General features: G+C 41.4%; 1 protein-coding gene and 1 long non-coding RNA gene across 2 annotated transcripts in view; one reads left to right on the top strand and one right to left on the bottom strand.

Annotated features, from left to right (window-relative positions):
- The window catches only part of LOC138854821 (uncharacterized), a 65,083-nt gene that overhangs the window by 7,715 nt on the left and 31,452 nt on the right, over positions 1-25,916 (bottom strand). The window lies entirely within an intron of this gene.
- parvin (beta-parvin) overlaps positions 22,160-25,916 on the top strand; it is a 92,947-nt gene continuing 89,190 nt past the window's right edge. Inside the window, exon 1 of the mRNA XM_053793425.2 lies at positions 22,160-22,497. Coding sequence (XP_053649400.2) covers positions 22,175-22,497 — 323 coding nt within the window. The 5' untranslated portion in view covers positions 22,160-22,174. The remainder of the gene's footprint in view (positions 22,498-25,916) is intronic.

Raw genomic sequence — 25,916 nt, 5'->3', positions numbered from 1 at the left:
TCAGCTGTGTCACCAGCGTCGACACCTGTGTCAGCTGTGTCACCAGCATCGACACCTGTGTCAGCTGTGTCACCAGCATCGACACCTGTGTCAGCTGTGTCTCCAGCGTCGACACCCGTGTCAGCTGTGTCACCAGCATCGACACCTGTGTCAGCTGTGTCACCAGCATCGACACCTGTGTCAGCTGTGTCACCAGCATCGACACCTGTGTCAGCTGTGTCACCAGCATCGACACCTGTGTCAGCTGTGTCACCAGCATCGACACCTGTGTCAGCTGTGTCACCAGCATCGACACCTGTGTCAGCTGTGTCACCAGCGTCGACACCTGTATCAGCTGTGTCTCCAGCATCGACACCTGTGTCAGCTGTGTCTCCAGCATCGACACCTGTGTCAGTTGTGTCACCAGCATCGACACCCGTGTCAGCTGTGTCTCCAGCGTCGACACCTGTGTCAGCTGTGTCACCAGCGTCGACACCCGTGTCAGCTGTGTCACCAGCGTCGACACCTGTGTCAGCTGTGTCACCAGCATCGACACCCGTGTCAGCTGTGTCTCCAGCGTCGACACCTGTGTCAGCTGTGTCACCAGCGTCGACACCCGTGTCAGCTGTGTCTCCAGCGTCGACACCTGTGTCAGCTGTGTCACCAGCGTCGACACCCGTGTCAGCTGTGTCACCAGCGTCGACACCTGTGTCAGCTGTGTCTCCAGCATCGACACCTGTGTCAGCTGTGTCACCAGCGTCGACACCTGTGTCAGCTGTGTCTCCAGCATCGACACCTGTGTCAGCTGTGTCACCAGCATCGACACCCGTGTCAGCTGTGTCACCAGCATCGACACCCGTGTCAGCTGTGTCACAAGCATCGACACCCGTGTCAGCTGTGTCACCAGCGTCGACACCTGTGTCAGCTGTGTCACCAGCATCGACACCCGTGTCAGCTGTGTCACCAGCGTCGACACCCGTGTCAGCTGTGTCACCAGCGTCGACACCCGTGTCAGCTGTGTCACCAGCGTCGACACCCGTGTCAGCTGTGTCACCAGCGTCGACACCCGTGTCAGCTGTGTCACCAGCATCGACACCAGTGTCAGCTGTGTCACCAGCATCGACACCTGTGTCAGCTGTGTCACCAGCATCGACACCTGTGTCAGCTGTGTCACCAGCGTCGACACCTGTGTCAGCTGTGTCTCCAGCATCGACACCTGTGTCAGCTGTGTATCCAGCGTCGACACCTGTGTCAGCTGTGTCACCAGCGTCGACACCTGTGTCAGCTGTGTCTCCAGCATCGACACCTGTGTCAGCTGTGTCACCAGCGTCGACACCTGTGTCAGCTGTTTCTCCAGCATCGACACCTGTGTCAGCTGTGTCTCCAGCATCGACACCAGTGTCAGCTGTGTCTCCAGCGTCGACACCTGTGTCAGCTGTGTCACCAGCGTCGACACCTGTGTCAGCTGTGTCACCAGCGTCGACACCTGTGTCAGCTGTGTCTCCAGCATCGACACCTGTGTCAGCTGTGTCACCAGCGTCGACACCTGTGTCAGCTGTTTCTCCAGCGTCGACACCTGTGTCAGCTGTGTCACCAGCGTCGACACCTGTGTCAGCTGTGTCACCAGCGTCGACACCTGTGTCAGCTGTGTCTCCAGCATCGACACCTGTGTCAGCTGTGTCACCAGCGTCGACACCTGTGTCAGCTGTTTCTCCAGCATCGACACCTGTGTCAGCTGTGTCTCCAGCATCGACACCAGTGTCAGCTGTGTCTCCAGCGTCGACACCTGTGTCAGCTGTGTCACCAGCGTCGACACCTGTGTCAGCTGTGTCACCAGCATCGACACCTGTGTCAGCTGTGTCACCAGCATCGACACCAGTGTCAGCTGTGTCACCAGCGTCGACACCTGTGTCAGCTGTGTCACCAGCGTCGACACCCGTGTCAGCTGTGTCACCAGCATCGACACCTGTGCCAGCTGTGTCACCAGCGTCGACACCCGTGTCAGCTGTGTCACCAGCGTCGACACCTGTGTCAGCTGTGTCACCAGCATCGACACCTGTGCCAGCTGTGTCACCAGCGTCGACACCCGTGTCAGCTGTGTCACCAGCGTCGACACCTGTGTCAGCTGTGTCACCAGCATCGACACCCGTGTCAGCTGTGTCACCAGCGTCGACACCCGTGTCAGCTGTGTCACCAGCGTCGACACCCGTGTCAGCTGTGTCACCAGCGTCGACACCCGTGTCAGCTGTGTCACCAGCGTCGACACCCGTGTCAGCTGTGTCACCAGCGTCGACACCAGTGTCAGCTGTGTCACCAGCGTCGACACCCGTGTCAGCTGTGTCACCAGCGTCGACACAATAGGACGTCTTGATGAGGTGAAGTACAACATAGCAGAGAATTTGTTAAAATAAATAAAACACGCAGTATTATGCTACACTAACATGAGACGTTTCGCTCACATGAGGTTATCATGTTAGTATATTGTCAAACTAACAAAAGTGTGACTTTTATCATGAAAATAATAATAAGACACAATACCCTGACTGGAACAACACACAGATAACCCGCACATAGAAGAGTGAAACTTGTGACGACGTTTCGCTCCGGCTTGGACCCATAGTAAGGCAAATGATGATCCCTTGGTAACTAGTTAATGGTCCAAGTCGGACCGAAACGTCGACTAAAGTCTTGAGGGGTAAGTAACATGTGCAACACCTGGGGATCTTCAGTTGAACACGTTTCGCCAACCAGTTTTTTTTCAGTTTAATGCAGAGATGAATTGCGCAGACAGGAGATGAAGTGAACTGTCCTTTAATTTCTTTTATCTTCATATCATCTCTGAATTGAATTGGAAAAAGCCATTAGCTGGCGAAAGAACTTCCAATAAAAATACTCAGATTTTTGCAAGTGTCTAATTACTCATCGAATTTATGTTCCTTGATTATGATAAGGATCAAATCCTCTCCACGAAGAACGACAAAGAGCTGATGGAAGTGAATACTGTGTGAGATACATACTTGTCTCTGGTGTTTGTCAGTAGGGTGTCGCTGTCAGTCATAGGGGAGCTATATACAACAGTCACTGCTTCACTTAACAGTCACTATTGTCGCCTTTGTGCGCAAGGGCGACAGACAGCAACAAGGAACCTCGCATGAACGACCAGACTCTCTAAGGAGCCAGGATCCCCACAGTGTACACAGATGGTGGTGCATCCGACATAAACATTTACAGACCACTGTTATATCTACCAGTACAGATATTACGTTACTGATACTACAGCTAGTAATTTTTTCTGCCGTGTCATGCGCCGAGTACATTACAGTTTATTTGTACCAGCCAAATTTTTAGTTAGGTCGGCATAGCAGCAGCGGGACCCCCAACCACGCTGATTCGCTCTCAGTGTTTATACGTCAACCAACTAAGTGAAACCTTGACTCCAACTCAATTCAAGTCATATTTACCGACCAAATTAAAGTCAGACTCTCACTAGCAGTCTGAGTACACACACAAACAGGTCCCTAGTATGAGGTACAAAGCCAACTGCAGTGAGTATACTCCTTTTTGCTTTCTCGTTCAGTGATATCTTGCAGCTCTAATGTACTTTGGATTTAGTGTGAATATTGGTGAAGGGAATACACGGGTACTCAACAACAAGCCCCCCTCAAGGAAGGTTCCTTGATGTTGGTGAGGGGCTCTTGATTTAGGGAATTGGATCTGTGCTCCAGTTCCCCAAATTAAGCCTGAATGCCTTCCACATCCCCCCCCCAGGCGCTGTATAATCCTCCGGGTTTAGCGCTTCCCCCTTGATTGTAATAATAATAATAATCAACAACAAGCCTTTATGTTTCCCTTTGCCTTTATTTTGAGGTTTGTTATATCTCTGGAGACCTTATTATAGCCAGGTACTACATACCTTACCTAGTTGTGTCTGTGTTTGTAATATATAATACTTTTCATCCACAAATATTTACTTTGGCTTAAACAAGTAGTGTAACCATAAAAATCAGATGAATAAACCCACAAAAGATGTTTATGCAAGAAAATCATAAGTAAAGCAATAACACACTTGTGTAAACAAATGAAACCAGTGTAAAACATGTGTGTAAACCAGGAACACCTGTTGAACACTGACTAGGCAGAATGATCCCTGCAATAATAATAATAATAATAATAATTGTGAAAAAGAGGAATAAGAAGAAGAAACAATTCAATATGACGAGTTCCTTTTTCTCGTGTCTTAAACAAAGAGAAAAAATTGCCGACTCACTTTTTGATAGATTATACAGTAGTTGTCTCTTCCCCATCAACCATGCATTAGTGTGGTAAACACAGCTCATGCACCAACAAGCTAATGTGCCTGACTTTATAATTTTGCACCAAAAGGAACTTAGAAAACTTACCTAACCTTATTATAACAAGCGCAATTTATTTTAGCCTAACCCAACTAAATATATTTTAGATTTGTTTACAATAATTTATATATATATATATATATATATTATATATATATGGCAAGATGAGCGTTGCTATTTAAGCCAAGATATATATATATATATATATATATATATATATGGTAGCGAAAATTTGTGTATGCAATAATTTCACAATAATCATTCTGACCCTAACGAAAAAAAAGTATTTCATTGTGTTTTATAATTATTAAATTATTGTAAACTTATCTAAAAAATATTTGGTTGGATTAGGGTAAATTAAATTGTGCTTGTTATAATAAGGTTAGGTAAGTTTTCTCTTTTTTTTTGGTACAAAATTATTGATTTTTGCTTTAACATAAATGAAAAAAAAATATATCTTTAAACGTATAAGAGAAAATTTTAGAAAGGACTTAGTTTAAATGAGTTCTTGTTAAATGACCAGTTTTACCTATTCGACACGACATATATATATATCCATTAGGAAAATTAGATTCAGTGAAATGAAAAAAAAAATTTTTGGTTATTTGAGTGAGGGGAGATATTGTTTCCTGGTAATAACAGTGTCTGACACCACCTATCTCACGTTCAACGTGAAATTTGTTCATCAGAGTGAACAAGTGAACTGCCAGTGAAGCCTTTCAGTTTATGAGTTTAAAATGACACGTTGTGACAATTCTTTTTGTCTGATTTGTTCTCGGTTTTAATCTGGTTTATTGTGAGTTTTAATCTGGTTTATTGTGAGTTTTAATCTGGTTTATTGTGAGTTTTAATCTGGTTTATTGTGACTGACGTTGTGATTAATTAATTGTGTGTTGCCTATGTCAGGGTTTTGATGCTGGTGAAGAGTTCCTGATCCAAGTTATTGGAGCTACTCTGGAGAGTTTACCGCTTTTCAACAACAGCTGCAATAAAAATATAATAATAATTACAATAATAATAATAATAATAATAATAATAATAATAATAATAAAAATATGTCCTATTTAACACTTGTAAATATTTACGTAGGACTTGGTGGGTTGTTGTGGGACCATCCTAGTCTTAATCCTACCCTGGCTTTGCTGGGTTATCTTGGATTAAATAATCCTAAGGTAGTCTTCTTCAGATACACAGATGTTAATCCTCACAATGTAGAGACAGCGGGTTCGACTGCTTAGAACCTAAGGAAGAAGATTCAATCCTGCGCGAGGCGAGGTGTATCAGTAAGTCTCGTAACAATGATGATTCTTATCTCTGTTCTCTGATGAGCCAGATAACCCCAGTCACTGCTAGCCAGATGTTCCCTAAGTTCATTATAATCTGCTGAACAAAAATCGAGAACCTTTGCTGCATTATCCTTGTTATTATACGTGCCAATTAACACCAAAGTTCATAGATTTGTGGTAAGTTGTGCCAAGTTCTCCCTCTACTGGCACCTGCTGTCTATCTCCAGCTGGGATTAAATAGATACCTAGGAATTAATCGACATGTGTAGGATGCATCCTGGAGATGAAAACTTGAGGATCTTGTTTCTTGTAGTAATCCTGGGTTATTTACCGCTCAAAAACTAGACATGTGCACACACACGGGAGACCTGGTCACAGACCGGGCCGCGGGGGCGTTGACCCCCGAAACTCTCTCCAGGTAAACTCCAGGTAAACACACAGCACCTGAGTCCTGGAATGTTGTATTTGTAAAGAAATGCAAAGTGCCGTCAGCACTAGTGCTGAGTTCTTTTTCTAGATTCAGGTGAAATTCCAGAGGCTACACAAAGTGAAGTCGTGGCCCCTCTTCAGAAGAGTGATGATATAAAAAAAATAACAGATTAGTAACACCAACATCACACATCAAGAAAATCTCTGAAAAGGAGCAGAGACAAAAACTTATTTTTTTTTTTATGGAAAAGCAAGACCTTCACGAGCCAAGTCAACATGGACTCAGAGAAGGAAGATAATGCCCTTCACAACTATAAGATCATTATGACACTATCTCTGAGTCTTTGGGGAAAAAAATGCACTCAGATGTGGGCTACAGGGATTCTGGTATTAGGGAGACTGCTCATACAGTGAGATCAATTAGAAGAAGACGAAAGTAGGGAAATGATAATTAACATTTCTAACAAACAGGACACAAAGAGTGGAAGTAAAGGAAAAAGTTCATTGTCAATAGACACGGTCCCGGCACCTCTGATATTTCTCATTCTTAAAGTAGACTTATGCAAGCATTAATCACAGCTTCGTATCATTCTTTGCGGACCTTGTCAAAATATATTTGAAAGTCGCCGCAGTAAAAGGAGAAAAAATGCAATATCATCAAAATCTTCCAAATGGCAAATTATTATAACAAAACGCTCAATAGTGACAAATTAAGAACTCAAAACCAACATAGAATACACAACACAGGTAGAGCATCTCACAGAATATAAATCTGGTAAGAGACGTTAGATTACTAACGTCAAGTGATCTATCACTGAGAGAATACAATAAAGCAAACGCAACAAAATCCAGAAAAGATCAGAGTAGATAATGAGACGTTGCAAAACTAGAAATATAATTTCATTGTTAGAACAATTCAAAACATTTGTGTTCTCACATCTAAATTACTGTTATATACTTACACCTTCATTCAACATAGATTTAAGAGCTGAAAATAGACAAGGATCACTTACTGCTCCCGTAGTCACTGTAACATTTAAACTACTGGGAACGAATCTAAGTAATAACCATACCACGGGTGGGGATAGAACCCGCGATCTGAGAGTCTCAAAACTTGAATCAAAGAACCCTCAGTACATTGTCTGGAGAGACGAAGAAGAGAGAGAGAGATAGACAATAATAAGTACCTGGAAGACATTAGAAGACTGAGTGCAACATCTACACGCAACCATAATAAATCACAGAACGGATGGGCATTGAACCTACGGCGAGTGAGTTCTAAAACTGAAAGACTATTGAGTTTTAGGACTTATTTGCCATGAGTTTAAACCCCACCCGTTGTGTGATTTGTTTTCAATCGCATTATTATTTCCTGGAGTGCGAGATACAGGAAGGAGAGTGAAATAAACCCAGTGAAAAGCATAACTGTGTCAACATCTGAGGTCCAAGACGCTACGATCTGTTACTAGCAGATATTAGAAATATCGCCGGAACAGGTGTTGAAATCCTCAAGAAGAAGCTACATCGCTACCTCTGACAAGTGCCAGATCAACCAGGCTGTGACGGCTATGTGTCAGTAAAGTGCAAAGAGCAGAAACTTTTTTTTTTTTGAAAAGGCAATCAGCGTGGAAACATGGTCACAGGCCAGACTGCAAGCGTTGAAAAATTCTTGAAACCGGTCACAAATACGTCACAAATAGTATGTTTCTGGTCTTATTAGCTCCCCTGGGTTAATAACATTATAAAAGTTATCTTTATCCATCCCCTCAATACCTAGTATACATCCTACCGCCATTGCTACATGATGATCAGCAGTGAGGCTCTGAACACCTTCTATCAAGGCTGAACACCTTCCATGAAGCCTGAGGGACTGACCACCTCATCTTCCAGTGTCTCTGGTAAGAACATAATAATGGAGGAACACTGCGGCAGGCCTACTGGCCTATACAAGGCAAGTTCTTATCAAAAACCACCCAGCCTCGCATGGGCCAGTAGGCCTGCTGCAGTGTTCCTTCTTTCTTATGTTCTTATGTTCCAACCATTGAGAAATGTTATGGTGATACCGACAAGATGCGGAAAAAGACACTTATGTTCAATTCAGAAAACGTTTCGCCACTGTGGTTTCTTCAGTCCTCAACGTTTCATTCAATAAATGTTCTGAAGTATTCATAGGTGCCTTTTTCTATGCCCAGTCTGTCCCCAAAGTTACCCAGGAATTTTCTCACGTACCCCAAACACCATTCAAACCCAACCCCTATGTTCTGCTGTGTACCCATATACCCGTATATTCTGCTGTGTACCCATATACCGATATATTCTGCTGTGTGGAGATTGAGACACTTATGCAGCATATGGGAATCTTTATTCAGGAAACGTTTCGCCACACAGTGGCTTCATCAGCCCAATACAAAGAGGAAGGCGTAAGGAGAGGAGGAGAATGAGGTAATCAGTCCCTCAACCTGGAGTCGATGTGTTCAGTCCATCATTCTACAAGATTGATGGACTGAACACATCGACTCCAGGTTGAGGGACTGATTACCTCATTCTCCTCCTCTCCTTACGCCTTCCTCTTTGTATTGGGCTGATGAAGCCACTGTGTGGCGAAACGTTTCCTGAATAAAGATTCCCATATGCTGCATAAGTGTCTCAATCTTCAACTTGTCGGTTTTTCAAACCATTCATCACATTCTGCTGTGTACCTATATACCCACATATTCTGCTGTGCACCCATATACCCATATATTCTCTTGCGCTGCCGCCCACATAATGCACTCGACGTATACAATCAAGTCATTAAAAGCTCATTTAAAAATACTGATTTTATTAACTCCGTAATTACTTATACCGGAAACTGTAAACCTATGCCAGACATGGCTTATTCCAGGAACTGTAGGCCTACTCAGGGCATGGCTTATTCCAGAAATTGTTGGCCTATCTTAGATCTATTCCAGAAATTATTGATGTATCCCATACATGGCTTTTTCCAAGAAATTTTTGACCTGTCCAGGTCAAAAAAATCTTGGAATTATAGCCCTACCCAGAACATAGGTTTCCCAAGAATTGTAGGCCTACCCAGGACATGGCTTACTCCAGGAAATATTGGCTTGCCTACGACATGGCTCATTCAAGTCGTGATAATAATAATAATAATAATAATAATAATAATAATAATAATAATAATAATAATAATAATAGCAAATATCAAGTAGGTTCAGCAACTGCCTTGAAAAATTAAGTAATTTATATTAATACATTATCAATATTTCATTAAATGTCATCCAGTTATAAAATTTATGTATCTTTTGGAAATAAATAATTTATTTAATAATTTACAGGACAGACGACAGTGGCCAGGGGCGCCATCTTGAAGCAGAGACAGGCTGCCAAACCTCCCAAAAAATCCTATAATAAACTTTACATTTTTTTACACTCGTAATTGACGTATGTATCTTTATGTGCCTTTTTTGGAGTGTGATTGCATCGTGAGATATATATATAGTGGGATCGTTTATATGTAGAATGAAGGAGGGGGGATATTTGATGAATGTTGAGGGTGGTGGCGAGTGGGAGGGAGGTTGGCACGCCTGGGGTGTTGTGATTGGTTGGGAGGGTCTCAACCACACCCACTTAACAAGGACAGGTAATCCAATACACCCTTGTAATCCCACCTTAAATACCTGATCGTAAATCCTTACCCCCTTACTCCCGTTGCGGGTGGTTGCGTCTGTATGTAAACACGTGTGTGTGTGTTTGTGCGCTCACGAGGGGTAGCCAATGCACACACACACACACACGCACACGCACACGCACACACACACACACCCACACCCACACACACACACACACACACACACACACACACACACACACACACACACACACACACACACACACAGTTTTAAGACGAGGTTTGATAAAGCTCATGGAGCGGGGAGAGAGAGGGCCTAGTAGCAACCGGTGAAGAGGCGGGGCCAGGAGCTAGGACTCGACCCCTGCAACCACAAATAGGTGAGTACAAATAGGTGAGTACACATACACACACACAAACACAAACACACTATGGGCGCTTGGCAAACCTGAGAATAGCGTTCCGGTACCTCAGTAAGGAATCGTTCAACACTCTATACATTGTGTACGTCAGGCCCATACTGGAGTATGCAGCACCAGTTTGGAACCCACACCTGGTCAAACACGTCAAGAAATTAGAGAAAGTGCAAAGGTTTGCAGCAAGGCTAGTTCCAGAGCTAAGGGAAATGTCCTATGAAGAAAGGTTAAGGGAAATCGGTCTGACAACACTGGAGGACAGGAGGATCAGGGGAGACATGATAACGACATACAAAATACTGCGTGGAATAGACAAGGTGGATAGAGACAGGATGTTCCAGAGATAGGACACAGAAACAAGGGGCCACAACTGGAAGCTGAAGAATCAGATGAGTCAAAGGGATGTTAGGAAGTATTTCTTCAGTCATAAAGTTGTTGGGAAGTGGAATAGTCTGGTAAGCGATGTAGTGGAGGCAGGAACTATACATAGTTTTAAGGCGAGGTATGATAAAGCTCATGGAGCAGGGGAGAGAAGACCTAGTAGCGGTCGGTAAAGAGGCGGGGCCAGGAGCTGAGTATCGACCCCTGCAACCACAATTAGGTGAGTACACACACACACACACACATGTATGATAAAGCTCTTGGAGCAGGGAGAGAGTGGACCAAGTAACGATCAGCGAAGAGGCGGGGCCAGGAGCTAAGACTCGACCCATTCAACTATAACTACACATTTCTTTCGTCTCAGAATGGTTGAAACTAAAAATGATTTGGGTCAGGCAGAGAAAAACTTTAATACACAGCTTCAAGAGTAGATATGACAAGGCCCAAGAAGCCAGGAAGCAGTGATGTCGGTTATAGTAGTACAGGGAGGGACCAGGAGCTGAGTTCCGAACCCCCTAAAACACAATTCAGTGAGTACACGTCTCTCTCTCTCTCTTTCTCTCTCTCTCTCTCTCTCTCTCTCTCTCTCTCTCTCTCTCTCTCTCTCTCTCTCTCTCTCTCTCTCTCTCTCTCTCATATATATATATTTTTTTACACAGGGTTTGACAAGGTTAAGGATCCCTAGCTTTATTGACAAGCTAAGAGCTGTTACCTACATCTGCTCATTTGAAAGCATTTTTATTGTTATGAGACATACAAGTAGGGAACAGGATGAAGTTGGAGCCATCTGTGGGCCAGCATTTTCATTTGATCAACTGACTTTATCTCGTTGACATCATTATGCTGTACGAATGTGTTCCAGACTCGAGTCATCCTGGGTATGTATGATCTCAGATGAAGTGATGTTCTGGAGAAGGGTACATCCAGAGTGAATTTGCTGCTTTCTGCCCGTCTTGTGGCATAAAAGCTTGTTTCACGCTGTCCTCGAAGTGGATCCAAGTGTGGTATTTTGACAATATTGGCCTTGTACATAACAGTAAGGCCACCCACATCCCTCCTATGTTGAAGGCTCTGCTGAAATGACAGATCTATCCAGGATGGGTCCAGGCGAGAGATGAGACGTCTTGCTCTGTTCTCTACTCTGTCAAGCAGTCGCAGATGAGAGGGGGGGGGGGTCAGGCAAACCAAGAAAGTGGAGCGTACTCAAGGTGTGCTCTCTCTCTCTCTCTCTCTCTCTCTCTCTCTCTCTCTCTCTCTCTTTCTCATTCTAATCATAATTTTCCAAAATAATAAGTTATGAAAATTATGATTTGATTGTTTAGCTCAATTATTAATAAATAACAAAAAGGCACAATACCGAGACTGGAACAATACACCGCTCCACCTCTGTTAGTGTGACTTTGTCAATGGTCCAAGTCGGACCGAAACGTCGTCGTTAGCTTCTCTCTTTTATGTGCGGGTTATTTGTGCTCAATTATTATTATTATTATTATTATTATTATTATTATTATTATTATTATTATCTTAAAAATATTATAATTATTTTTCTCATTATTATAATTATTATTTTTTATCATAATTATTATTTTTATTATTATAAGAATTATTATTATTATTATTATTATTATTATTATTATTATTATTAATATTATTATTATTATTGCTATTATACTCATAGGGAAACTCTAGATCCGCAAGGGTTATATAGTGCGGGTTATTTGTGCTCAATTATTATTATTATTATTATTATTATTATTATTATTATTATCTTAAAAATATTATAATTATTTTTCTCATTATTATAATTATTATTTTTTATCATAATTATTATTTTTATTATTATAAGAATTATTATTATTATTATTATTATTATTATTATTAATATTATTATTATTATTATTATTATTATTGCTATTATACTCATAGGGAAACTCTAGATCCGCAAGGGTTATATAGTGCCTGAGGACTGAGAGACAATTATATTAGATGTAAGAAGAGGAGAGCTTCAACTCCTTGGATCAAGAGCCCTTCAGGAGCACTAAGGCCACCCTACCTTTCTCCTTGAAGGAATTATATGATCCCCGGGCGGAGCTGCGCACCGCCCACCACTAACGAGGTAGTTACCCAAGATAGCACCGCCATTGTTCACCTATCATTGCTTCTCCTGGACTTCAAAAGGCAATTGGTAGCCTCTGGGGATTGTTTTCTCCTAATTAATAACTGCTGGTTGGATAGTAGTCGACTGCCAATCATCCACCGCTCCCCCCCGTACTGTCACTCTCCTGTCATCGCCGCTGTCGCAGCCTGTCATTGTCCTGTCACCTGGCGTGTCACTGTCTTGTCAATGTCACGTCACTGCCCTGTCATACGTCACTGAAGGAAGATTCTCCAGCTTGCGCCAGTATCACCATAACATTCTTACGTCATACTTAATTTGCGATATATCACTAACAATGAACAATATTAAATTATTACCTGGGTATATTGCTTCATCTGGATTTCTTTCTTATATATATATATATATATATATATATATATATATATATATATATATATATATATATATATATATATATATATATATATATATATATATATATATATATTATACACACACACACAAATAACCCGCACATAAAAGAGAGAAACTTACGACGACGTTTCGGTCCGACTTGGACCATTTACAAAGTCACACTAATCGGAAGAGGAGCAGGACGGCTATATATAGGCAGGAAGATGTGGTGGTAGTAGTAGTAGTAGTACAAGAATGGTATATAATACCGACAAGATGAAATTAAGACACATGCGCAACACCCGGGCATCCCTATCATAGACGTTTCGCCATCCAGCCAGCCACTGGATTGCGAAACGTCCACAACAAAGACACCCAGACGCCGCACATGTGTCTTAATTTCATCAGTAGTAGTAGTAGTAGTAGAAGAGGTAGTAGTAGTGGTAGTGGTAGAGGTGGGGAATAAGGAGGACGAGCCAGTCAAATACAAAGGAAGGGGAGCACTGCAAGAGAGCTAGGTGCCCACAGAGGGAGAGCAAGCGCACCGAAACGTCGTCGTAAGCTTCTCTCTTTCATGTGCGGGTTATTTGTGTATCGTTCCAGTCACGGTACTGTGCCTTTTTTGTTATATATATATATATATATATATATATATATATATATATATATATATATATATATATATATATATATATATATCCCATCAATCCCGGCTGCCTTACCCCCTTTCATTTTACCAGGTGTATGGTGTAGGAGGTAGGTTACTGAAAGCAGTGAAGAGTTTTTACGAGGATAGTGAGGCTCAAGTTAGAGTATGTAGGAAAGAGGGAAATTATTTCCCAGTAAAAGTAGGCCTTAGACAAGGATGTGTGATGTCACCGTGGTTGTTTAATATATTTATAGATGGGGTTGTAAGAGAAGTAAATGCGAGGGTCTTGGCAAGAGACGTGGAGTTAAAAGATAAAGAATCACACATAAAGTGGGAGTTGTCACAGTTGCTCTTTGCTGATGACACTGTGCTCTTGGGAGATTCTGAAGAGAAGTTGCAGAGATTGGTGGATGAATTTGGTAGGGTGTGCAAAAGAAGAAAATTAAAAGTGAATACAGGAAATCGTAAGGTTATGAGGATAACAAAAAGATTAGGTGATGAAAGATTGGATATCAGATTGGAGGGAGAGAGTATGGAGGAGGTGAATGTATTCAGATATTTGGGAGTGGACGTGTCAGCGGATGGGTCTATGAAAGATGAGGTGAATCATAGAATTGATGAGGGGAAAAGGGTGAGTGGTGCACTTAGGAGTCTGTGGAGACAAAGAACTTTGTCCTTGGAGGCAAAGAGGGGAATGTATGAGAGTATAGTTTTACCAACGCTCTTATATGGGTGTGAAGCACGGGTGATGAATGTTACAGCGAGGAGAAGGCTGGAGGCAGTGGAGATGTCATGTCTGAGGGCAACGTGTGGTGTGAATATAATGCAGAGAATTCGTAGTTTGGAAGTTAGGAGGAGGTGCGGGATTACCAAAACTGTTGTCCAGAGAGCTGAGGAAGGGTTGTTGAGGTGGTTCGGACATGTAGAGAGAATGGAGCGAAACAGAATAACTTCAAGAGTGTATCAGTCTGTAGTGGAAGGAAGGCAGGGTAGGGGTCGGCCTAGGAAAGGTTGGAGGGAGGGGGTAAAGGAGGTTTTGTGTGCGAGGGGCTTGGAATTCCAGCAGGCATGCGTGAGCGTGTTTGATAGGAGTGAATGGAGACAAATGGTTTTTAATACTTGACGTGCTGTTGGAGTGTGAGCAAAGTAACATTTATGAAGGGGTTCAGGGAAACCGGCAGGCCGGACTTGAGTCCTGGAGATGGGAAGTACAGTGCCTGCACTCTGAAGGAGGGGTGTTAATGTTGCAGTTTAAAAACTGTAGTGTAAAGCACCCTTCTGGCAAGACAGTGATGGAGTGAATGATGATGAAAGTTTTTCTTTTTCGGGCCACCCTGCCTTGGTGGGAATCGGCAAGTGTGATAATAAAATAAAAATAATATATATATATATATATATATATATATATATATATATATATATATATATATATATATATATATATATATATATATATATATATATATATGTGCAAGGAATTCACAAGAGCAGGCGAAATATACCTATTCGTGCCGAATAGGTAAAATTCGTCAATTAGCAAGAACTTATTTAAAATTAAGTCCTTTCTAAAATTTTCTCTTATACATTTAAAGATATATATTTTCACTCATGTTAATGTAAAAATTAATAATTTTGTACCATAAGAACCTTAGAAAACTTTCCTGACCTTATTATAACAAGCGCAATGTATTTTGGCGTACTTCAACTAAATATATTTTAGATAAGTTTACAATAATTTAATAATAAACAAACACAATGAAATATATATATATTTTTTTTTGTTAGGTTCAGAATGTTTTTTGTGAAATAATTGTATACACAAATTTTTGCTTGCCTTATTCGGCAAGAAGAGCATTGCTATTTAAGCCAAAATAGCAAGTTTTACCTATTCGGCACGACATACACACACACACACACATACACACACACACACACACACACACACACACACACACACACACACACACACACACATATATATGTATATATATATATATATATATATATATATATATATATATATATATATATATATATATATATATATGTCGTGCCGAATAGGCAGAACTTGCGATCTTGGCTTAAATAGCAACGTTCATCTTGCCATATAGGACAAACGAAAATTTGTGTATGCAATAATTTCGCCAAAATCATTCTGAACCTAATGAAAAAAAATATATTTCACTGTGTTTGTTTAGTATTAAATTATTGTAAACAAATCTAAAATATATTTAGTTGGGTTAGGCTAAAATAAATTGCGCTTGTTATAATAAGGTTAGGTAAGTTTTCTAAGATTCTTTTGGTGCAAAATTATAAATTTTTACATTAACATTAATGAAAAAAATATATCTTTAAACTTATAAGAGAAAATTTTAGAAAGAACTTAATTTTAGATGAGTTCTTGATAATTGACCAGTTTTACATATTCGGCCCGACATATATATATATTTATATATATATATATATATATATATATATATATATATATATATATATATATATATATATATATATATAGACCTTAAACCGATGTTCCGTCAGGCTTTAGTACAAAGCACTGTCCACTTGGTTATTATGACTTAAAACATTGCTTGTAAGCCTGCTACCTATACTGTACTGTTGTTGGAAGCTGTGTAGTGGCCACCAACCGCGAGTCATCTACGTTTTCCCAGGCAGTAGTAGAAGTAAGCTGACAGAAATCACCCAGGCTGATATTTCCTTTCCAATCTAGGACACCTTTTCTGAGACAAGACTCTGGGACAGATAGTCCTCCAAGAACCACGAACGAATAGTACCAACCCACTGCCATCAAGCCAGTGGATAGTAACTATCTCATGCTACCAAATATCAAGAGAGTACGTCTCACGATAAATAAACACTTACTCTTCCTCTGTAATATCCCACTGATATGTCGACAGTCAAATTTAAGGACCGTGTCATGCCAGTGTAATATATATATATGTCATTGTTACATAACAGAGGCCTGATGTCCTTTCCATCACGTTTGATGTCAATATTTTGTGTTTATATTTTCATAAAGTATATATATGCTTTTTGTATATCGTAACAAAATGTTGGGTAAATTGTGGTTTAAAATGATTTATTCTGTATTTATGAGGACAAATATTGTGATGTACTATTGAGCTAGTACAGACACACGATGCTGTACTCCTAGAATACTCCAAGCGCAGTGCTGGACTCCAAAACGAGTGCAGGTCCAGAGCTGCATTACTTAACGAGAATGAACACACAGTATTGCACTGGTAAACGAGCATAAGAGCAGTGGTTCACTCGTCAGCGATGTTCCATTATGGAATCTGATATTGTAAATTGATCAAGCAAGATCAACTGAGAGAGACTTTTACCTCTCGCTCCTAGAGACTGTAAATCTCTCTCTCTCTCTCTTCGCTTGCTCAGCACAGAAACCAGTACAACTGTTACGAGAGTCTTACCAGTGTCAGTCTTCACTGTGATGGTGATAAGTAAAACGTTTTTATTTCCCTTCAAGATGAGTGTCAAGGGCTCTTGATTCACGTATAACCAATTTTCGAACTGGAGACCCTTTTCAAGCAATACTAAAATAATTTGAATATGTATGCATGCAAGATAGGTGTATGCGGATAAAAAAAAGAGCCTACTTTAACAGGCCTACCTACAGCGATATGAAATGGTTATAGTCATAACCATAATTTTAAAAGGGTGGACGGGTAAGCCAGTGGAAGGCCTTGGCCACATGACCAAAAGCTCCAGCTGCAGGTCATCATATGACTAAGATCCGCGTCAGGAAACACTTGTCCTATTTCCTAACAAACCTTACCTAACCTACTCTACCTACAGCGGAACACTGATCAGTGACTCCACACATCAGCCTGTTCACTCATCTACAACTCTATTGCCAAAGATATATAATGCCAATTATTTGATAAATAAGACACATGTGCAATGCTAGGTGCTATACATGTGTCTTATTCACAGAATTTCTCTAGTTTTAGTTTACCAGATTTATAAGATTATAAAGACCTGAAAAATCATTTACGGAAATCACGAACTTAATTATTTTAATATGGTCAATTATCTGTCTCAAAGGTTCGTCGAATTTAAGAAGACTCAATATAAAGAAAGGTTCAACTTTCTCGTTGATAATTCTGAAATTAGGAACAATATTAATAATAATAATGAATTCCCGCATCTTCCTCTACTGTGTCGTTGCAGTCTAGCGACACCTGAGCATTACTGAAATTAATTTCACAGCGATCTATATTCATGTGTCGAAATACCTCATTAAGGATTATTATCCCTAGTGTGTACAGTGTGTACGTCGACGTTATAACCATTTGTTTCCCCCCACTGTGACACTTATCTTCTAAATGAATCTTGTAAATGAATCTTGTAAATGAATTTTCACGTGGCTGACACACTGCTTGCATTTATATCAAGAAATATCACCAACGGAGGTGAAGCTTTATTTTGCAGTTAGGCTGCGTCTCCCTCGCCAGGAGCCTCGTCAACCCTCATCGTATTGTACGTTAAAGGGACTGAACGTGGAAAATAAATAAATAAATAAATATATATATATATATATATATATATATATATATATATATATATATATATATATATATATATATATTGTCAGTAAAAAATGCACTTGGGTAGTGCTACATTAAAACTCATAAGAACTCAGGTTTCTCCTCGGAGCTGTTTGAATATTCTCTTCTGCCATCCATTATATGCTATGCTTGTGAACTTTATTTATGAGCATCATATATTAAAGAGAGAGAGAGAGAGAGAGAGAGAGAGAGAGAGAGAGAGAGAGAGAGAGAGAGAGAGAGAGAGAGAGAGAGAGAGATTGTGGGAAGGAAAGCAACCTGCATGACATCTCAGAGCCTACATCTCAGAGCCTACATCTCAGTTTCCTGTAATAATAAGCACGATTATAATTAATATTTATAATTATACTAATAATAATAAGTATAAAATAGTCATTTTTATAATATTTATAATAATAATAATAATAATAATAATAATAAGCACGATTATCATTAATAAATATAATAACACCAATAATAATAAATATAAAAATAATTTTTATAATACCCAATAAAAACACGATTATAATTAATAAATATTATAACACCAATAACAATAATAAATATAAAAATAATATAATAATAATGACAACAACAGTAAATTATTTCGTAATTTCGGGGAGACTAAGAACCTCTTGAGCGAGGTACTTCTTCCCACCGACACACGACGTGACGACAAGACTGAGGTTTCACGGTGACGGCTCGCACAAACACCTGGTGCTAACACCACCCACGACACTTAACACCGGTGTTGTACACTGGTGTTACAGCTGACACCTCGGCCACAGACAAGTGTTCACACCTGCTTCCTGTCGAGCCAGATCAGCGACGCTCTAGTAGGTATTAGCAGTGTCAACAGTCCTGTATCCAGGCGACATTCTTTGGGTACTATTGATAGGATATATATACACGCTGAAAGGTGTATTTCCCTCAGCGAATATATGCTGAGAGTTTTCTTTAATCCCTCTTTTAGGGATTAAAATGTTTTTCTCGGTGGTTAAAAGTTATGTGCAGCCTTATATCCTTGTGCAGTGGATAGGCTTTAAGCCCCATTAACCAGTTTCAATACTACATATTTACGTACAAGTTTTACACGGGTTATAGTATGCTGCACTGACGCTGTGTTTACACAAGGTTAATAATGTATTTGCTGGTAAATAATGGAAAAAATACAACTCCATCCTTCCACCAACCTTGTGAGCAACGGCTGAAGGGTGAAACTAACTTCCCTCTTTCTCATTCGTGTTTTCAGACAAGACGTTTAACTTGTATAGACGTTTGCGCGAATAAAACGCCACGTTTGTGTTAATAAAAAGCTTTGTACGAACGATGGTGAGCAGATAGTGAGGAAGAGACTATTTACAGTCATTCCTTTTCCAAGGACATTTCGTTCAGAACTGGTTACGTTGTAACCATTGTCTTTCTCACTAAAACGACTTGCTTGAAGCAACAAAACGCGTTATTTGAGACAAAACTCAATGAAACAAACGCGTTACTCGAAGCAATGAAACTATCTGAAGGAATTGTAGAGGAAAAATATCATCACGAATAATGGAACGATGGAAGAACACTGACACGTACAAATGGTGCGGTACTAGAATTCTTGTTTCAATTGCCATCATTAGGTACACAGACACCTGTCTGTGTACCTAATGCTTCCAACAGATAGTGGAGTTTCATACACAGGAGTGGAGTGTTTTCTTACACAAGATTGTAGTGTTTTCGTACACAAGACGAGTGTTTTCTTACACAATACTGGAGTGTTTTCTTACACAATACTGGAGTGTTTTCTTACAGGACATAACATTCCAACATGACTGGAAGTTTCTAAAGCAATTTTTTCTCCTGGAGGAGAGCACCATTACCCGCCTACCATAACGAGAGGATTAAACCAGGATGTACATGGTCTAAGATCGGTAAACAATCACCTACACACTCTAAAATTTAGGACAACTTCTCCATTATGAAGTGTAAACTAAGATTACCAACTCCAGCAGTACTAGCAGTACCAACATTATTAACATTACCAGAACTACCAGCAAGATACCACAATGGTCAAAGTCAGACAGTAATTTCTACACCATAAGTCACTTAAGGATCATTAGTAATATATAACCTGGTAAGCCATTTGTAGCCATAAGTCATACAGCAGTCCGGGCAGCCGTAAGTCCTCAGACATTCCTAGCTAGAAAACGCCTCTGATTATTATTCACCGTAATGACCATTCATCTTTTTCAACGAGTGATTATCCAGCGTCATTCATGTTATCAGAGAGGAGAGAAGCACATTATCTGCTGATAATTCTCTGTTATACTCTTATTACTGTGATATATACATGAAACACATATATCAGCACAGAGATGATAGTGGCTACGAGTGACTGTAATTTCTGGACTTTCAAATGGTGTTGATCTCCAGCTCCTGCTCCTCTTGGGGGTGTTGAGCTATTGTTACTTGATCTCTTGTGGGTTTTGAGGTACAGATACTCTTTTCTTAGAGTTGAGGTACAGCCACTAGGCCTCTATGAGTTGCTGTAAAGCTACTCATAGAGGCCTAGTGGCCTAGTGGCCTATGGCTGTACCTCACGTCAAACAAAAGGCCTACTAGGCCTTTTGTTTGACTTGAGGTACAGCCACCAGTCACACTTGCATGTGATGAGGAAGAAGCTTAGGCTGTATTATAACTGGAGTCTCCTTTTCGGGTAGACAGCGACCAAAACACACACAATAATTCAACAAAAAGTCAACCGGACTGGGCACTGTAAAAATAATCTCAAGAATTCAAAAGATGCCCCGTACAGGAACTGTAGATCAATCCTCAAGAAGCTCAAGAACTGGAACCCAACCCAAGCAAACTCAGTGAAAATTTGATGTAAATTACACGAAACATTGTGAAGTTAGGTAAGATTTGTCATGAAACGAAGGCAAAAGACTTGGCAGACGATGCACCATCCCCCCAATGAAAAGCAGGGGTGTCACTAGCACGTTAAGAGACAATACAATAAGTGTCAGGGGCCCGAGACTGTTCAATTGCCTCCCAGCATACATAAGGGGGATTACCAATAGACCCCTGGCTGTCTTCAAGCAGGCACTGGACAAGCACCTAAAGTCGGTACCTGACCAGCCGGGCTGTGGCTCACACGTTGGATTGCGTGTAGCCAGCAGTAACAGCCTGGTTGATCAGGCTCTGATCCACCAGGAGGCCTGGTCACAGACCGGGCCGCGGGGGTGTTGACCCCCGGAACTCTCTCCAGGTAAACTCCAGGTAAACAGGACAAGTGTTTCCTGACGCGGGTCTCGGTTACATGACCCGCCGCTGAAGCTTTGATCATTTGACCGAGGCCTTCCTAATCTAAGTATTGAGGATATACACAAGGTAACGTAGAACACAGATGACCAAGTCTTGTCACGTTACAAGTTGTCAGACGGTGGTTACTGGATGTGCAACAGCCAGATATGGTCGCCATACAGTGTTAAACATGGGAGTACACGTGAGTACATGTGAAAGACAGACAGCAGAGGACTTGGAAGCGCACACTGAGGCTATCTGCAGAGAAGAACTATCAAGTAATAATGATAGAATTACCCACAAACTGTTAAATAAATAGACAATTATTATTATACTCAAGGGGGAAGCGCTAAACTCGTTGGATTATAGAGCGCCTGTGAGGGGGATGTGGAAGGTATTCAGGCTTAATTCAGGGAACTGGAGCACAGATCCAATTCTCTAGATCAAGAGCCCCTCACGAGCGTCAAGGAACCTCCCTTGAGAGGTAGGTAAATACACATAGATGCTGCTGGAGAGAGAAACATTACCACATTGTCACATTAATTGCATATGTCCCCATTTACCAAACAATAACTATGTGTGTTTCTATCTACATGAAGGACTGTCGTATGTATCTAGGTCTGTGGGCCAATATTTCATGTCATATTGGTAAAAAAAAAAAAGACATGGAATTTACAGGAGAGATGGAAGTAAATGAAAGTCGTGGCCTACAACTATCTCCACGAAGTACTGTTATTATCAGAACTACTGTTGTTACTCCACTACCACTCACAGAGGAGTGTGTATCAGTGGGTCAGCTTCTGGTTACCATCACAAGTTCTGCCGTGACTGTCACATCGATACTACTGTTGCTGACTCAGTCGCCTCGCTCTCAACTCATCGTCCTGGTACAATTGCTGAACAACCAAAATGAACATGAATTACTGTCGCCTCCTCTGTTCATCTGCTGTATGTGTACGAGGCTCCTCGTTGGTTTAGCGCTTGGCTGGTGAGGAACTTAAAAATATTTGCCTGTTTTTTTTTTTGTGTTGAGATATTTTTTTCACGTGTTTAATATCAGTAATGGTGCAAACATCACAATGGAAATCTTACGGAATTCTTTGCTGTAATCGATGCACTGAAATTCTTGCACATGCAACTGTTACTGAAAGGTCACACTGGTGTGTATAGTTGCATGCTGCAGTATAACCTCCCAGACATACGTACAGTATGTTACAGTTGTATCTGCTAGACGAAATATAAGTAATCTAGTCTAACCCAACCTAACCTAGCTGAGAATATCAAGTTTTTTTTTTATATTTTCGTGGCATTTCCATCTTGGAGAAATGTACGAAAAGGTAAGTCGTGGCTGCCTTAAGTGGAAGAGTTACTACGCATTTCTCTCTCTCTCTCTCTCTCTCTCTCTCTCTCTCTCTCTCTCTCTCTCTCTCTCTCTCTCTCTCTCTCTCTCTCTAACCTGACGATAAGTAAACACGTATGAGTACTATTGGATTTCTGTTCTAGTTTTTCACAAATGTGTCAAGTCACACTTGTCTCCTTGTGCATGTGTATGTATGTTTCTCTGAGTGTACTGAGAGGTGAGTACGAATATCCATCTTCTGGTTACAGCAAAGTACTGAAAGCAGCACTGAAGAACGGACAGAGGCGCAGAGAAAACTTTTACTAAACCAGATAAAGCTTTACAGGAAGCGGAACGTTTTCACTAAAAGCTTGCACTACAGTGATCTTTAACAAGTGACTACAAACAAAACTTAATACTACAACCATCAACACGGAAGGTCAACACGCTGACACAAACAATACAGTCGTACACATTTTATCCGGAACAGAGGGATTTGTACGAACTATAGTACTCTATATCAATAGAAAACCGGGAATTATAGGCGAGAGGGACGGATTTGTAGTCCTCCGGTATTTTGTATCAATATAATACCCGGGAATTTATTACTGCAGACTGTTTTTTTATATACGTCATGAATCTTATATCTTTTTAGTTTCAGGTTGTGTGTGTGTGTGTGTGTGTGTGTGTGTGTGTGTGTGTGTGTGTGTGTGTGTGTGTGTGTGTATAAAATGCATGTGCACATACACGACCACGCGTGTGTATGCCTCTGTGTATACATAAGTTTAATACCAGCATTTCAATTCAAGGGACAACAAAACCACCATTGGTTTAAAATTCTTCTTGATAATCCTTAAAACACAAGACAGCCAGCCAAATTAATTTTCTCAGTATCCCTTTGGCACTATGGCTATCCCAAATATAATTCCTACCTCCATTTACAATTTTGGGAAGATAAATCAGGCTTCAGCGGGGTAAAATTAGAGAACATGTGATAAATGGGAACAGGAGGAGGAGGAGGAGGAGGAGGAGGAGGAGGAGGGGCGTGTAACATGAAAAGGAAGAGAGGGCGAGGAGTGCAAATGTACTTCTGTGCAGGTGAGTTAAACAGAGGACAGGTTGGAGTGAAAGTGATTTTCTTGTGTGGGGGAAGTGATGGTGATAGTGAGAAGGTGAAGTGTTGCTGGGTCAGTGATAGTGACTCGTTCAGATCTGCCTTGGGAATGATAGTGACGATTTAATTTTTACACCAACGACACATTTACATTAATAATTAATAATAATAATTAATAATAATAATAATAATAATAATAATAATAAGACGAAGAAGGATTAGTTCAGTAATATGGCAGTACTGTTTATTATTATTATTATTATTATTATTATTATTATTATTATTATTACTTCCGTGTCGCACCTCCTGCCGCGGAGTTTCATGTCATTGCTTCGTGTCATCAAATCATTTCGCAATACAAATAGTTTATCGCAAGTCAGTGTGTCAATTATTTTAGTATCTTGAAGTGAATGAGATCACCGAACACGCAAAAGAATTTTTTTTAATTATCTCTTCATTGGGTTTCTTTTATTATGAAGATACGTGCTGTCTTGACCTTTATCACCCTCTCTAGTTTATCATTACATTTTTTTGTAAGCTGGGAATGAAAATTGCATCGCATATTAAAGGTAAGGTATGACATTTGGGTTAAAGAATGCCACTTTTATTTCTAGTGATTTTTCTCGTTATTTTTCTAGCTATTGAAACTAACATGCTATTAGTTCTGTTGATTGTGGATAGTCATTGCCAAGTGTAGTTTAAGTCATTGTAAATGACTATTCCCAAGATAGTTCTCTCCTAGATTTTCTGCTAGCTGGAGCAGAAATATTTTACAAGCAGGTGGGAGACAGGTATATTCAAAGTGTTATCGTACTGCTCCGACCTATCCTCCGTCCACTGCTCCGACCTATCCTTCGTCCACTGCTCCGACCTATCCTTCGTCCACTGCTCCGACCTATCCTTCGTCCACTGCTCCGACCTATCCTCCGTCCACTGCTCCGACCTATCCTTCGTCCACTGCTCCGACCTATCCTTCGTCCACTGCTCCGACCTATCCTTCGTCCACTGCTCCGACCTATCCTCCGTCCACTGCTCCGACCTATCCTCCGTCCACTGCCCGTCCACTGCTCCGACCTATCCTCCGTCCACTGCTCCGATCCCTATCCTCCCGTCCACTGTCCACTGCTCCGACCTATCCTTCGTCCACTGCTCCGACCTATCCTCCGTCCACTGCTCCGACCTATCCTTCGTCCACTGCTCCGACCTATCCTCCGTCCACTGCTCCGACCTATCCTTCGTCCACTGCTCCGACCTATCCTCCGTCCACTGCTCCGACCTATCCTTCGTCCACTGCTCCGACCTATCCTCCGTCCACTGCTCCGACCTATCCTCCGTCCACTGCTCCGACCTATCCTCCGTCCACTGCTCTAACCTATCCTCCGTCCACTGCTCCGACCTATCCTTCGTCCACTTCGACCTATCCTCCGTCCACTGCTCCGACCTATCCTCAGTCCACTGCTCCGACCTATCCTTCGTCCACTGCTCCGACCTATCCTCCGTCCACTGCTCCGACCTATCCTCCGTCCACTGCTCCGACCTATCCTTCGTCCACTGCTCCGACCTATCCTCCGTCCACTGCTCCGACCTATCCTCCGTCCACTGCTCCGACCTATCCTTCGTCCACTGCTCCGACCTATCCTCCGTCCACTGCTCCGACCTATCCTTCGTCCACTGCTCCGACCTATCCTCCGTCCACTGCTCCGACCTATCCTTCGTCCACTGCTCCGACCTATCCTCCGTCCACTGCTCCGACCTATCCTTCGTCCACTGCTCCGACCTATCCTCCGTCCACTGCTCCGACCTATCCTCCGTCCACTGCTCCGACCTATCCTCCGTCCACTGCTCTAACCTATCCTCCGTCCACTGCTCCGACCTATCCTTCGTCCACTTCGACCTATCCTCCGTCCACTGCTCCGACCTATCCTCAGTCCACTGCTCCGACCTATCCTTCGTC

This window comes from Cherax quadricarinatus, chromosome 71 (genome assembly GCF_038502225.1).
Source record: "Cherax quadricarinatus isolate ZL_2023a chromosome 71, ASM3850222v1, whole genome shotgun sequence".
Classification (NCBI taxonomy): Eukaryota; Metazoa; Arthropoda; class Malacostraca; order Decapoda; family Parastacidae; genus Cherax; species Cherax quadricarinatus.
The sequence above is the reverse complement of the archived record's forward strand: the minus strand, read 5'-3'. Positions and strand labels throughout refer to the sequence as shown.